Source organism: Cetorhinus maximus, chromosome 13 (genome assembly GCF_964194155.1).
Source record: "Cetorhinus maximus chromosome 13, sCetMax3.hap1.1, whole genome shotgun sequence".
Classification (NCBI taxonomy): Eukaryota; Metazoa; Chordata; class Chondrichthyes; order Lamniformes; family Cetorhinidae; genus Cetorhinus; species Cetorhinus maximus.
In genome coordinates, this window is record NC_135891.1 from 38113860 (window position 1) to 38126866 (window position 13007).

Consider the following 13007-nt stretch of genomic DNA (forward strand, 5'->3'; position numbering starts at 1 on the left):
ATCTTTGTATCATCTGCAAACTTAGTCAGGATGCCCTCAGTTCCTTCATCTAGATCATTAATGTACAAAGTGAAAAGTTGTGGACCCAACACAGACCCCTGCAGAACTCCACTAGTCGCTGGCCGCCATCCTGAGAAGGACCCCCTTATCCTCACTCTCTGCCTGCTGCCAGACAGCCAATCTTCTATCCATTCTAGTACTTTGCCTCTAACACCATGGGCTCTTATCTTACTGAGCAGTCTCCTGTGCGGCGCCTTGTCAAAGGCCTTTTGGAAGTCCAAGTAGATAACATTCATTGGCTCTCCTTTGTCTAACCTACTCGTTACCTCCTCAAAGAATTCTAACAGATTTGTCAGGCATGACCTCCCCTTTATGAAACCATGCTGACTTTGCCCGATTTTACAATGCACTTCCAAGTATTCTGAAATCTCATCCTTAATAATGGACTCTAAAATCTTACCAACGACCGAGGTCAGGCTAATCAGCCTGGAATTTCCCGTCTTTTGCCTCACTCCCTTCTTAAACGTTGGGGGGGGGGGGGGTTACATTAGCGATTTTCCAGTCCTCTGGGACCCTCCCTGACTCCAGTGATTCCTGAAAGATCACCACTAACGCCTCCACTTAGGTGTTTATTATAGACGCCCAGATAGTCAGCGGGAAATTGAGGAGCAAATATGTGCACAATTTGTGGAGGTGTGTAAAAACAATAACAATAGGGTAATTATATTAAGTGATTTCAACTTTCCCAACATTAATTGGGATAGACATAGTGTTAAGGGCTTGGATGGAGTGGATTTCTTGAAATGTGTACAGGAGAACTTTATAGGTCAATATGTAGAGGGTCCAACAAGGGACGGTGCATTGCTGGACCTAATTCTGGGGAATGAAGCCGGACAGGTGGCTGAGGTAGTGATGGGGGAGCAGTTTAGCGATAGCGACCACAACATGGTACAGTTTAAGTTTGTTAAGGACAAAGAAATCGATAAGTTGCAAAAAAATGTTTTGGATTGGGGGAGAGTGGATTTTAGTAAAATAAGGCAGGATCTGGCCAAGGTAGATTGGGAACAGTTACTCGTGGGGAAATCTACAGAGGAAAAGTGGGGGGTGTTCAAAAAGGAAATGGAGAGGGTACAGGCTCAACATGTTCCCTCTAGGGTGATAGGAAGGAGTAACAAGCCCAGAGAACCATGGATGACCAGAGATATTCAGTTTACGATGAGCAGGAAAAGAGAGGCTTTTAGCAGGTACAAGGGAAGCAAATCAGCAGAGGCATTAGTGGAGTACAGACGGTGCAGGGTGGAGCTTAAGAAAGCAATTAGGAGAGCAAAGATGGGATATGAGAAAGCTATGGCTGGTAAAAGTAGGGAAAATCCCAAGATATTCTATAAGTATATCAATGGGAAGAGGATAACCAGGGAAAGAGTAGGGCCCATAAGGGACCAAGGGGGCAATCTGTGGGTGGAGCCAGAAGACATCGCTAGAATGTTGAATGAATACCTCACGTCCGTCTTCACCCAAGAGAATGAGGATGAAGGTATTGAACGCAGGGAGATAGACTGCAAGGTTCTTAAGCAAATTGATATAGGGAGCGACAAGGTATTAGAAGTGTTCGCAGGCTTAAAAGTGGACAAATCTACAGGTCCAGATGATTTTTGTCCCAGACTGCTGAGGGAAGCAAGGGAGGAGATCGCAGAGGCTCTGACCCAAATTTTTAATTCCTCTCTGGCCACAGGGGAGGTGCCAGAGGACTAGAGAACAGCTAACGTGGTTCCACTATTTAAGGAGGGTTGTAGAGATAAGCCAGGGAACTACAGGCCAGTGTGTCTCACGTCAGTGGTAGGGAAACTATTGGTGAAATTTCTGAAGAAGAGTATCTCCACTTGGAGAAGAAAGGTTTGATCAGGGATAGTCAGCATGGCTTTGTCAGAGGGAAGTCATGCCTAACAAACTTGATTGAATTTTTTGAGGTGGTGACCAGGTGTGCAGATGAGGGTAGTGCAGTTGATGTAGTTTATATGGATTTCAGCAAAGCCTTTGACAAGGCCCCACATGGCAGACTTATAAAGAAGGCAAATGCACATGGGATACAGGGTAATTTGATAAGGTGGATTCAAAATTGGCTTAGTTGTAGGAGGCAGAGGGTGATGACAGAAGGATGCTTTAGTGACTGGAAGCCAGTGTCCAGTGGCGTACCACAGGGATCTGTGCTCGGTCCCCTATTATTTGTCATTTATATAAACGACATAGATGATTATGTGGGGGGTAGGATTAGTAAGTTTGCGGATGACACAAAGATTGGCCGGGTGGTTAACAGTGAGGTTGAGTGTCTTGGGCTACAGGAAGATATAGAAGGGATGGTCAAATGGGCAGATAAGTGGCAGATGGAATTTAACCCTGAAAAGTGTGAGGTGATACACTTTGGAAGGAGTAATTTGACAAGGAAGTATTCAATGAACGGCATGGCATTAGGGAGTTCTGAGGAACAAAGGGACCTTGGTGTGTGTATCCATAGATCTCTGAAGGCAGAGGGGCATGTTAGTGCCTCAATCGAAGCATAGATTACAAAAGTAGGGAGGTTATGTTGGAGTTGTGTAGAACCTTGGTGAGGCCACAGCTGGAGTACTGTGTGCAGTTCTGGTCGCCACATTATAGGAAGGATGTGATTGCACTGGAGGGGGTGCAGAGGAGATTCATCAGGATGTTGCCTGGGATGAAACATTTAAGTTATGAAGAGAGGTTGGATAGATTTGGGTTGTTTTCGCTGGAGCAGAGAAGACTGAGGGGCGACCTGATTGAGGTGTACAAGATTATGAGGGGCATGGACAGGGTGGATAGGGAGCAGCTGTTCCCCTTAGTTGAAGGGTCAGTCACAAGGGGGCATAAGTTCAAGGTGAGGGGCAGGAGGTTTAGGGGGATGTGAGGAAAAACCTTTTTACCCAGAGGGTGGTGACGGTCTGGAATGCACTGCCTGGGTGGGTGTTGGAGGCGGGTTGCCTCACAGCCTTTAAAAAGTACCTGGATGAGCACTTGGCACATCATAACATTCAAGGCTATGGGCCAAGTGCTGGTAAATGGGATTAGGTAGGTCAGGTGTTTCTCACATGTCGGTGTAGACTCCATGGGCCGAAGGGCCTCTTTCTGCACTGTGATTCTGTGTAAGGTAAGTGGGCAAGGGGGTAGGGTGGAAGGTGGGTGGTTGAGAAGATAGGGTAGCAGGTAAGTAGGTGAGGAAGTAGGGTAGGTTGGGATCAGGGGGGCTGTCGGTTGGTCAGGAGGGTCGTTGGGTGGTTGGGGGGGAGGTAGTTGGAGGGTCCAGTGGGGAGTCCTGGGGAAGGGATCAGTGGTGTAGTTACTCAGGATTTAGAACTGGTTTTGATCCTTCTAACATTTCCTGGGTAACTATTCTGGTAAGTAAGTTGGACCCATTCAAAGTCTTCGATTTTAACTCAAGAGTTTCAGAAGGTTCCAGACGCAGCAAAATTGCCCATCGGAAGTCAAAGCTTCCCAGGTAATTCGTATTTCGTCAAGTATGTCAGGACTCCCGAGGAATCCCCCAGCATATCATGTGGGACACCTCCAGGGTATGACCATCCAGAGATCGTAGGTTTTGGGCCATAATTTAATACTAGAAAGTTAAGGTACAATACGGATGAACTTTAAAGGGTTGCTTGGCATTTTCTTATATTTTTTTCTTATCTTCTGCTATTCTGGTTTTAAAATCAAATTCGATCATCAATACCACTCATTAGGATTTGAAACTTCACCTTTTCCAGCCCCATGGAAATGTCCTAAACTTACTGATGTTAGCAACGGACTTAAATTTTCAATGTTAGTGATAAGCAAACTGGCATCTGGATCAGAATGATGCAGAATTGGCAGTACAACTGTGTGAGAGATAGCATCAGTGAGTGTGTGTGTGAACGTGAGATAGTGTGTGAGAGTGTGTGTGTGTCTGCACGCGTGCGTGCGAGTGTATGTAGGGGCAGGCAAAGGTAATGAAAGTAATGGATGTGCCAAAACACAACAGGTGTGATAGAATGAATGGATTTTGTGGTCTGTACCTGTCCTTTCACATATATTTTTTCTACATACATGAAAGACATCCTGCCACCCAACCCCTTTTTTTCCTCAAATGAAATCACCCAATCCGGACTGTTTGTATTGATGTTGTAGGGGAAAATGCACTCTAATTGCTTAACCTAGAGAGGCAACCAACTAAGGTCCGTTCAAAGTAGAGCTGGCAGCTCTGGATGCTCAGCAACCGCACTAGGAGAGATGGGCGTTGTTGAGGCAACTCAGAATACGAGGAGGGAAGCGCCCTCTGAGCCTAAAAAAAAGAGGGAAGGCAATAGGCCCCTCGGGTTTGGAGAGTAAACCCCTCATTTTGGATCACTGGGGCTGAAGGGAAGGTCTTTGATGCCCAACTGCCCCACTTTCGGGGGGTGGAGCATCCAGCTTTGATGACCCCAAGGGTTGCTGCAAGAGGGCGCCTCCATTAACCTGGCAGCCTCCACATGCAGTGGGGCCCACTCCACCACTGGCAAAATGTCGCTGAGCACAAAAAAGACCTCTGATTGGGGCCTTAATTGAATTGGCTGCCTGCCTCCATTGAGTGGTCAACCGATCCGCATGTCAGCTTGCCCTTGAGAAACCCCCACAACACAGAATTTTCTTATTTATATTTGTTCATGGGATGTGGGCATCACTGGCTAGGCCAGCAATTATTGCCCATCCCTAATTGCCCTTGCGAAGGTGGTGATGTGCTATTTTCTTAAACCGCCGGAGTCCATGTGGTGTAGGAACACCAGCAGTGCTGTTAGGAAGGAAGTTTCAGGATTCTGACCCAACAACAGTGAAGGGATGGCGATATATTTCCAAGTCAGGATGGTGAGCAACTTGGAGGGGAACTTGCAGGTGGTGCTGTTCCCATGCATCTGCTGCCCTGGTCTAGGAGTCCTGCCAGGGCTTTTTATTATTTTCCTGCACCTCCAGCTCCTAGCCCCACCTTCCTGGGGCCAGGAAAATTCAGCCTCTCTAAGAATTGCCACTTAATTTTATGCCCAGCTTCAGTTGATCAGTGCAATTGGTGCTAGAAGCGCAGTAGTTGAGTTCTACGATTTGGTGTTTCTGCATTAACTCCCTGAAAGGTTGGACAAATATAATACAAGCAATTGTATTTAGAATCTTTTCATTCTTTTAATACTAAGATCTGAACTGATGACCTTTCTTTCCACCACCCCCTAAGTATACCCAATTCCTCATTTTTGACAGAGCGATCAGTTGAACATTTTGTGACAGATTTTCACGTTTATGTTATACTTATTCTTGCATTTGCAAGAATTTAAACCCACATCTATCATTCCACAGAATCACACAGTGATGGTTCAATACACTACACCATTTACCAACTTGCAGATCCAACTGAACTGAGCTTCTACTGTTAAGGGCATTATTGAGATCTTCATCTTTGATCCTGAACTGTTTATATAAAGCATATGATTTGTCAAAATATATTTTTATTCACATGCACACAATGAAGTTGACATTTACAAAATTCAGAATCTTCCCAAGTATAATGATTAATTCAAAAAAGTTTTGTCAAATATTTTGACAGCCGTAAAAACACAATTTTAAATAAGATAGTTTATGCGCAAATAAAAGTGCATTTTTGCAGCAAAATTGGTTATTTCCTTGATGTTAGTTATGCAGAATGCAAGGTCAATTGAGAATGTCCTTTGTGTCAATACTGTTCATCGCTTCATTCTGAGACTGTGGATCGTCTGTCCAAAAGAAAAGTTGCCTCAAGTATCTTCTGTTGGTGGTCTTTTTGCATTGTGGGCATCTTTTATTTTTCTGGAATGATGATAGGACAATGAAGTCTTTGGAGATGGTGCTGCATTTCAATACTTATATTTACATTTTGATGACTCCATTTTGTTAAGCTCACACAATGACAGTTTGAAATAACCACAATAATTAGAGAAAAAAACCCGTATTCCAATCATATTCCAATGACAAGAATAGCCTTATTAAAGTATTCTTATAGAAATAACACTTAAAAATGTATTTTTTAAATCTCTTATCTCTCTAGCCTAACTGACCTACCTCATTTTACTAACCTGGTTTTCATTTTTAAAAAAATCTCAGCTTTCCATTATCCATTTTGAAGGTGGGAGCAAGTTTGATAAACAAGGGCTTTTTTTAAACTCAAGCCCAGACATTGCATATTAATATGGTTTTAACCTGGTCTAATCACTCCCCAACTCCAAAAGATTAAGACTGCAGGATTACTTGAAACTTAAGACCGAGATCAGTAGATGTTTGTTAGGTAAAGGCATCAAGTACAGACCACACATGATGTTGGGGTACACGTCATCCATGATCTAACTGAATGGTGGATTGCCTATATTATGTTTATATTTTCTAGATTCATGAATAACATGCAATTGAGTTTTAGATTTTCCATATACAGTATAACGGGAACTTTTTAAATATCTGTCAACAGTCTCAGAGAACTAATATGATTTTAATTTTAACCAATAGTAGATTGCCTTTTATCCAGAATTGTTTAATGACATTTGAATTGCTGCATCAACGAGCAGTGGCAGCAATGTGTATCATCTACAAGATACACTGCAGGAACTCACCAAGGCTCCTTAGGCAACACCTTCCAAACCCACGACTGCTACCATCTAGAAGGACAAAGGCAGCAGACACATGGGAACACTGCTACCTGGAAGTTCCCTTCCAAGCCAGTCAGCATCCTGACTTGGAAACATATTGCCATTCCTACATTGTCGCTGGGTCAAAATCCTGGAACTCCCTCCCAAACAGCACTGCGGTATACTTACACCACAGGGACGGCAGCAGTTCAAGAAGGCAGCTCACCACCACCTTCTCAAGGGCAATTAGGGAAGTGTAATAAATGCTGGCCTAGCCAGCGATGTCCACATCCCATAAAATGAATTAAAAAAACTTTGGTGAAACAGTAAATTTTAATTTATGCAACACATTCAAAATTAGTTGTCAATAAATATTTTATATGTATATTTATTTTATTTTAAAAGTTATTTAATTTATCAATATAGGAATTCAGCATTGTAAAGTATTTGAAGTTACAGGATTTTTTTTTCTAATGAGGAAGGCCCTACAGAACCTAACTACAGCTTTTACATTGGTTTTAACAGAAAAATGTGGTTTGCTTAAAGTCGTTTCACATAAAAGTTGTGATTTTCAGGAATGAAACCACAACTTTAAGTGAGGACTTCCTGTATTTGAATCTTTAGGTCTCCCTTTTTATCTACGTCTTTGAGCATTTTCTATATTCCTTTCAGCAATTTTCTATTTTCCATGTGATGAGGTAGCAATAAGTAGAGGTCAAAGCCTCACAATGGAGCAATCATCACAGGCAGAGTCTTCATTAGACTGTTCTTATGCACTTCCTAATTCCTAGATTACAGAAAAACAAGTATAGTTCTGAGAGCAGTTTACAACTTGACATGGGTGACAGAAAGCACAAATTGGCAGAGAAAAAAAATTCAAACCAACATGAGATCAACTGAGAACATCTACATGTAAGCTTTTGTAATAATCAGTTAAGTAACTGAAATTGAATAAACATATAGCACTGAAAAATCACAATAAACCACCCATCTGCTTTTGAACATATTTGCACTAAGTAACCGCCTTTTCAGTCTAGTGTTAGTTTTCTCAGATTTAGTTAGTCACTGCTTTAGCTACCCAATCTTCTGGTTTCCAAAACAATCTTTAGAACTAAATATATAAAAATCACAACATATTCATTGCTAATTGAGCATTTAAAAAAAAACAAATTAAAAAGCTAGTCTAACCTTCAACAACTGCTTCCAGCAAGACATGCAGCAGGTGAATTCACAGGAATGACAATTAAATGGCACTGTTGCATCAATTTTGCAAAGTATGCAATGGAAACCTAGCAGAATATGGTGCAAAATTTACAACATTTCCTTTGGAAAAAACAGCTGTTCATATAAATTAGCTGGTCTTGGTGTGACAAGTTTCAGTGCATCAATAGTGGGGGAAAAAAAACACTTCAGTAACGTATCCCAGTAAAGGAACAGCTTTGTTTTATTTACAGGTTGCTGGGTCTCCTGTTCAGAAAAGTGTTTTCACGACTGCCACAATGACCACCAAAACATCAATACAGAAACAAATCTGGAGCGATTTAAAAAAAACCCAGCAATTTTGGTTGAAGAGATCATTAGAAATGACAAATCTGCACTCAAATTCTGGTACTTATGCCCAGGTTTTGCACGTCAATAGGACATGGGTGGAAGTTAACAAATGTAGTATATCTTTTGACCACTTCCTCTAACTGTGTGTGCCTGATTAGTGTAGGCTCTAAACAAATGGGGAATCACAGCACAAACAAAATGAAATATTTTAAGGACAATATTACTTGATATGAAAAGCTTAAGAACACAAAACAGAAGAGCACAAGTGAACTTTTAAAAGTTAAAATCAGCTAAGTACAAACTGAGGAGAGTTCATCTTTGATAAACAGGGAATTTAGGAGTAAGCAACACTTTTTTTTCATTCTGTATGCTGACCTGATAGTATTGAACACTTCAAAACTCAGTACTGGCTAAGACTGCTAAAGCTCAAACTACAAGGGGACACAGAATACAGCAGTATTGTCATCAAATTTGATCACGCAAGCTGCTCATTAATTAATTACCAATTCTACACACTCTTTAATAAGCTGCTTCTATTGATGTATCACAATTTTCCCTAAAGCAATAAAAAACATATTTCATTTTTCTCCTATACATTTATAGACTTCAAATGATTGCACTTAAATCTGTATAATCTACGAATGTTAATGCCTTGCAATGAATTAATGAACCCTTCAGTTTTTAAACCCTGAAACACATTTACATGCACGCATCCAACTTCAGCAGTCTTTTAAGTTGTTCTCCCTTATATCAAGGTTTTTAATTGGTTAATTGGTCATTCTGCAATTGGTTGGTGGCACTCTTAGCTCTAAGTCAGATGGTAACGGACACAAGCCCCATTCAAGATTTGGGCACAGAGAAATATAATATAGGCTGACACTTTAGTACACTCTAAGGGGGTGTTGCACTGTCAAAACTTTCAAATGAGATTAAACTGAGGCCAAACAGTTCCAAAGAAGAGTCTCTCCTGCCAGACTTGCTGAATTTTCCCAGCGCTTTCTGTTTTTATTTCAGATCTCCAGCATCTGCAGTATTTTGCTTTAATTAATCTGAGGCCATTTCTGCCAGTTCAGCTGAATGTAGAAGTTCCCATTGCACTTTTAAGAAAAGCAGGGGGATGGCCAGGTTAAGGCCAACATTGGCTTGGAAGCATTTTGGGATGTCCTGAGAAAGCAAGTGGCACTAGATAAATGCAAATTCTATTTAATGATTTACTGTTTCTTACATCTGTTTTTAAAAAATGACTTTGTTAGTAAGAAAATGACAATTGTGACCACTATTTGCTGCTCTGCTTTGATGTAAACGGCAACTAGCCCACCCCAAACCTGAACTTCAAATCAGGAAATTCTTCCTCACAAAAAGATCAATCCATGGCATGGACTTCCACATTGCATGGTGTATGTCAGAATTCAGATAACCAGGCGATAAAGGATAGAAAGCCTAATCTTGATAAACTTTTAATTACAGAGACATATATTACATATTGTGATCTCCAACCTACGACCAAATGTTCAGCCTGCTCCTATATATAAGCACAGGTGAGTTCCCAATTAATGCCCATCACATTAACCCCAAACTGATATACAATTAACAGCAGAAATGAAAACCCTGGCATCATTTAAGAAGCAAGTTAAATGGTGCAAATTTGTGGATAGTCAGGTGTTTCTGGATGGATGAACCTAGATGGACTGAATGGCGTTATGTCTGTAATTATGCACCCTGCAATTTTGTGCACCCACCAATCAACACTTCACAACATCAAATGATTACTTTATTAAAGGGCATAGAGCAGCCTTACATAATGGCAAGTCAACATAAAATAAAACCACCATTTTATCTTGAACTAATTAAAACATTACTTGAACTTATCAAAATCAGCACACAGTATAAAAAATATGTAATGGAACTTGCATAAAAAACAAGCGAGTATCACTCAAGTTGTATGCTTCATACTTTTCAGTAAACCACTGAATACTGCTTCTTAACCTCTGGGTATCCACTCACTTTTCTTAAAACTCACCCTGTCTTTGGTTTTCATTGAAGTAATTGAACAATTTGGAAGCAAGTTAGTTACCTAAACATACCTATTCATACCTTTCACAACCTCGGGACATCCCAAAGCACTCTGAAATTCGTAGCTTTTAAAATTGAAATTCAAAATAGAATCTATATTTGGCAGGGTAGGGAGGAGTTTGTGGAGAATTTCAGGTTTATACATGGTCTAATTCTGAGAAGTGTTTTAGTTAACTAAAGCTGTATGCTAATATTAATTCATATAACTTCATGTAACTTACCAAACGTCAAATTCACATCTGAGGAGAAATGCGGCAATGGTTCATTTGTTGATGGGGGTCTTATGCTTTTTGTTCCCATTTCTTGAAATTCAGAGGGACAGCTTTTTACCATATTATCATTAATACAATGCAAATTGCCTGGGATCCCCACGACATTCGAGGACTTTGGTTTTCCACTGCTTGGAAAGAATGCTGAAATCTTGCTTTGTGTTGCAACAGATCCTTCAGCTAGTAAAATCGTAATTGACCAAAAATAGAAAAAAAATCATCACACATGGACAACTTGTGTCTGAATGTTCACACATACTAAAACAAATGTTTGAATGTGCCTGCTCCATCGTGGGTATCTACCTAATGGAAGCTCAAATCACAGCTCCGCTGGACATTATAAAACTACTTTTGCTATTTCATTTTTGGAGGAAAAAAGTCTTCAAAGACCATTAGCATGGTTTCTAAAATGTAACAGCATGATTAGACTGTTCACTGCAGCTTAAAGCCTCGTTAAGGGTTTAATTTCATTGTGTTCTTCTGAAATTCACAGCTCCCCTCTCCACATCTGACCTAAAGTCATTCAGTTCCAAGTCGGCCCAGTTACTGAGGCTTTCCTACTGATTCTCCTAAGTAAATTTCTCTAGTTAAATATTTATTTAAACCTCTTTTCTGTTCAGCTAATTTTCCCACCTATTTAAAAGAATTATCAAACATCTTATTTTGAAAGGCGGTCAGTTATTTTTTGGGGAGTGAAAAAAAATTCACAGGCAGAAGAAAATATGCAATCATCTATACTATTCATGTTAATAAGTTTTCAAGTGATGTGACTGTTTTCTTCAAAATATCTCACCATTGTCAAGAAGAAACCATCAAAAACAATGTAGTGAAGGAAAATTCCATGCTACAGATGAGTTTATCAAGCAAAGACCATCATCAGTTCACAGGACTTTAAACTGATTGGGATATGAACACAGAGCAGCCCTGTTAGTATCAATATATAATAACCTAATTTTATTGGGGGAGCTGTTCTGTCCAATACCAGGAAGATAAAGAAAAGTAAAAGCTTTTAAAGGCAGAAAAGGGTATGATAGATTATTTTAAGCTAAATCAGTCCCTGAGCTTAACTATGCCCTTCTCTAAAAGAATTTTCAACAGGAGTTTGATGCATTGACGAGGATATGCAATCAGGGACTCAGTGACTGATTATTTTAATACATTGGAATAGTTTTTAATACATAATTTAAGTTAGATCTCAGTGATAGGGTAATTTTCTTTTATTATTATTCATTTATATGTAATTTTTAATGAACGAGCAGTGTACCCAAAATTAATTTCCATATGGACAATAAAGTGAAATTCAATTTTGAAAATTGAACTGAATTGAGATAGAAAAAGAACAATGCCATTTAAGGTAAAATAATCAGGGAAAAAAGGTAATTAAAATCTTCACACTTAAAAACTGCTGAATATTATGGTAAGTAAAGCTCCTTCTGCTTTGAGTGATATTACTGGAATATTAATATTTACTCCAGTATTACAGTCTGAGAACTGAAAACACAAAAACTAGCTAGTTTATGGAAATGCTTACTTCTCTGTATTCCAAGCATTAAACATTATCAAAATAAAAGTTTATAAAAATCTTGTAAATATACACAAAACCCAAAGATGATCTTGTGAAAGACAATAAATGCCAGGATGTTCTTACCATTCTCATTATTGCTGTCATTCTGGTTTCCAGTCAGGACTATATGTTTAGGGGGTTTCTCTTCAGTTTTGTTCAGAATTCCCCCTTGTCTCTCAGGCTGATGCTCCTTCTCAATGAACTGTTTACAGTCTGTGCCCGTCAGCTCTTTACACATCTGGTTAAACTGTTGTTTGTGGTGTGTTCTAACAAATATGTAAAATTCTGTAAACACATAATTAGTAAACATTGCCACTGATCTTGCAAACCAGGACCTTTTTTGAACACTTAACTGCATTGTAATCCTTTGAAAAGGCCACCAAATTGTTTTCAACAACACAAAGACGGTTCTCTCAACACAATGCTCATAAACACCACAAAAACAAAGTAGCAACAGAGTTTTCTCTAAATTGTCTGTGTTCATTTGCATGTGCATTTTGATTGCCACTGCAGAATCTCCCATGAATCTTTCCTTGAACCATCCCCCTATCTCATCTACATGCTGCCTCTTAGTGAAATGATCGGCAGATACTGGCCAGCTTCCACAACTACTCTAATGGCACCCAATTCATCCTCCATACAGTACATGGCCTCTGCTTTCATTGACGATCCCCAATTGCCTTGAGAAATGGTGGGAGCCACCTTCTTGAGTATAACTGAGTGGCTTATTCAATCTTTTCTGAGGGCAGTGTCGAGGCAACCATAATGCAGTGGGTCTGCAGTCATATATAGGGCAAGTTGGGCAAGTAGAGCAGATTATCTTCTCTAAAAGGGCATTAGTGAACCAGTTAGGTTTTTGACAACAATCAGTAGTTTTGTGGTCGTCGT

General features: G+C 40.0%; 1 protein-coding gene across 3 annotated transcripts in view; it reads right to left on the reverse strand.

Moving 5' to 3' along the window:
• Window positions 1-5499: 5499 nt before the first annotated feature.
• The window catches only part of rtel1 (regulator of telomere elongation helicase 1), a 132203-nt gene continuing 124695 nt past the window's right edge, over window positions 5500-13007 (reverse strand). For all 3 annotated transcript variants that reach the window (XM_078555291.1, XM_078555292.1, XM_078555293.1), the window contains 4 exons: window positions 12204-12404; window positions 10508-10735; window positions 7851-7951; window positions 5500-5853 (listed from right to left, as the gene is read on the reverse strand). In XM_078555291.1, coding sequence (XP_078411417.1) covers window positions 5719-5853; window positions 7851-7951; window positions 10508-10735; window positions 12204-12404 — 665 coding nt within the window. In that variant the 3' untranslated portion in view covers window positions 5500-5718. The remainder of the gene's footprint in view (window positions 5854-7850; window positions 7952-10507; window positions 10736-12203; window positions 12405-13007) is intronic.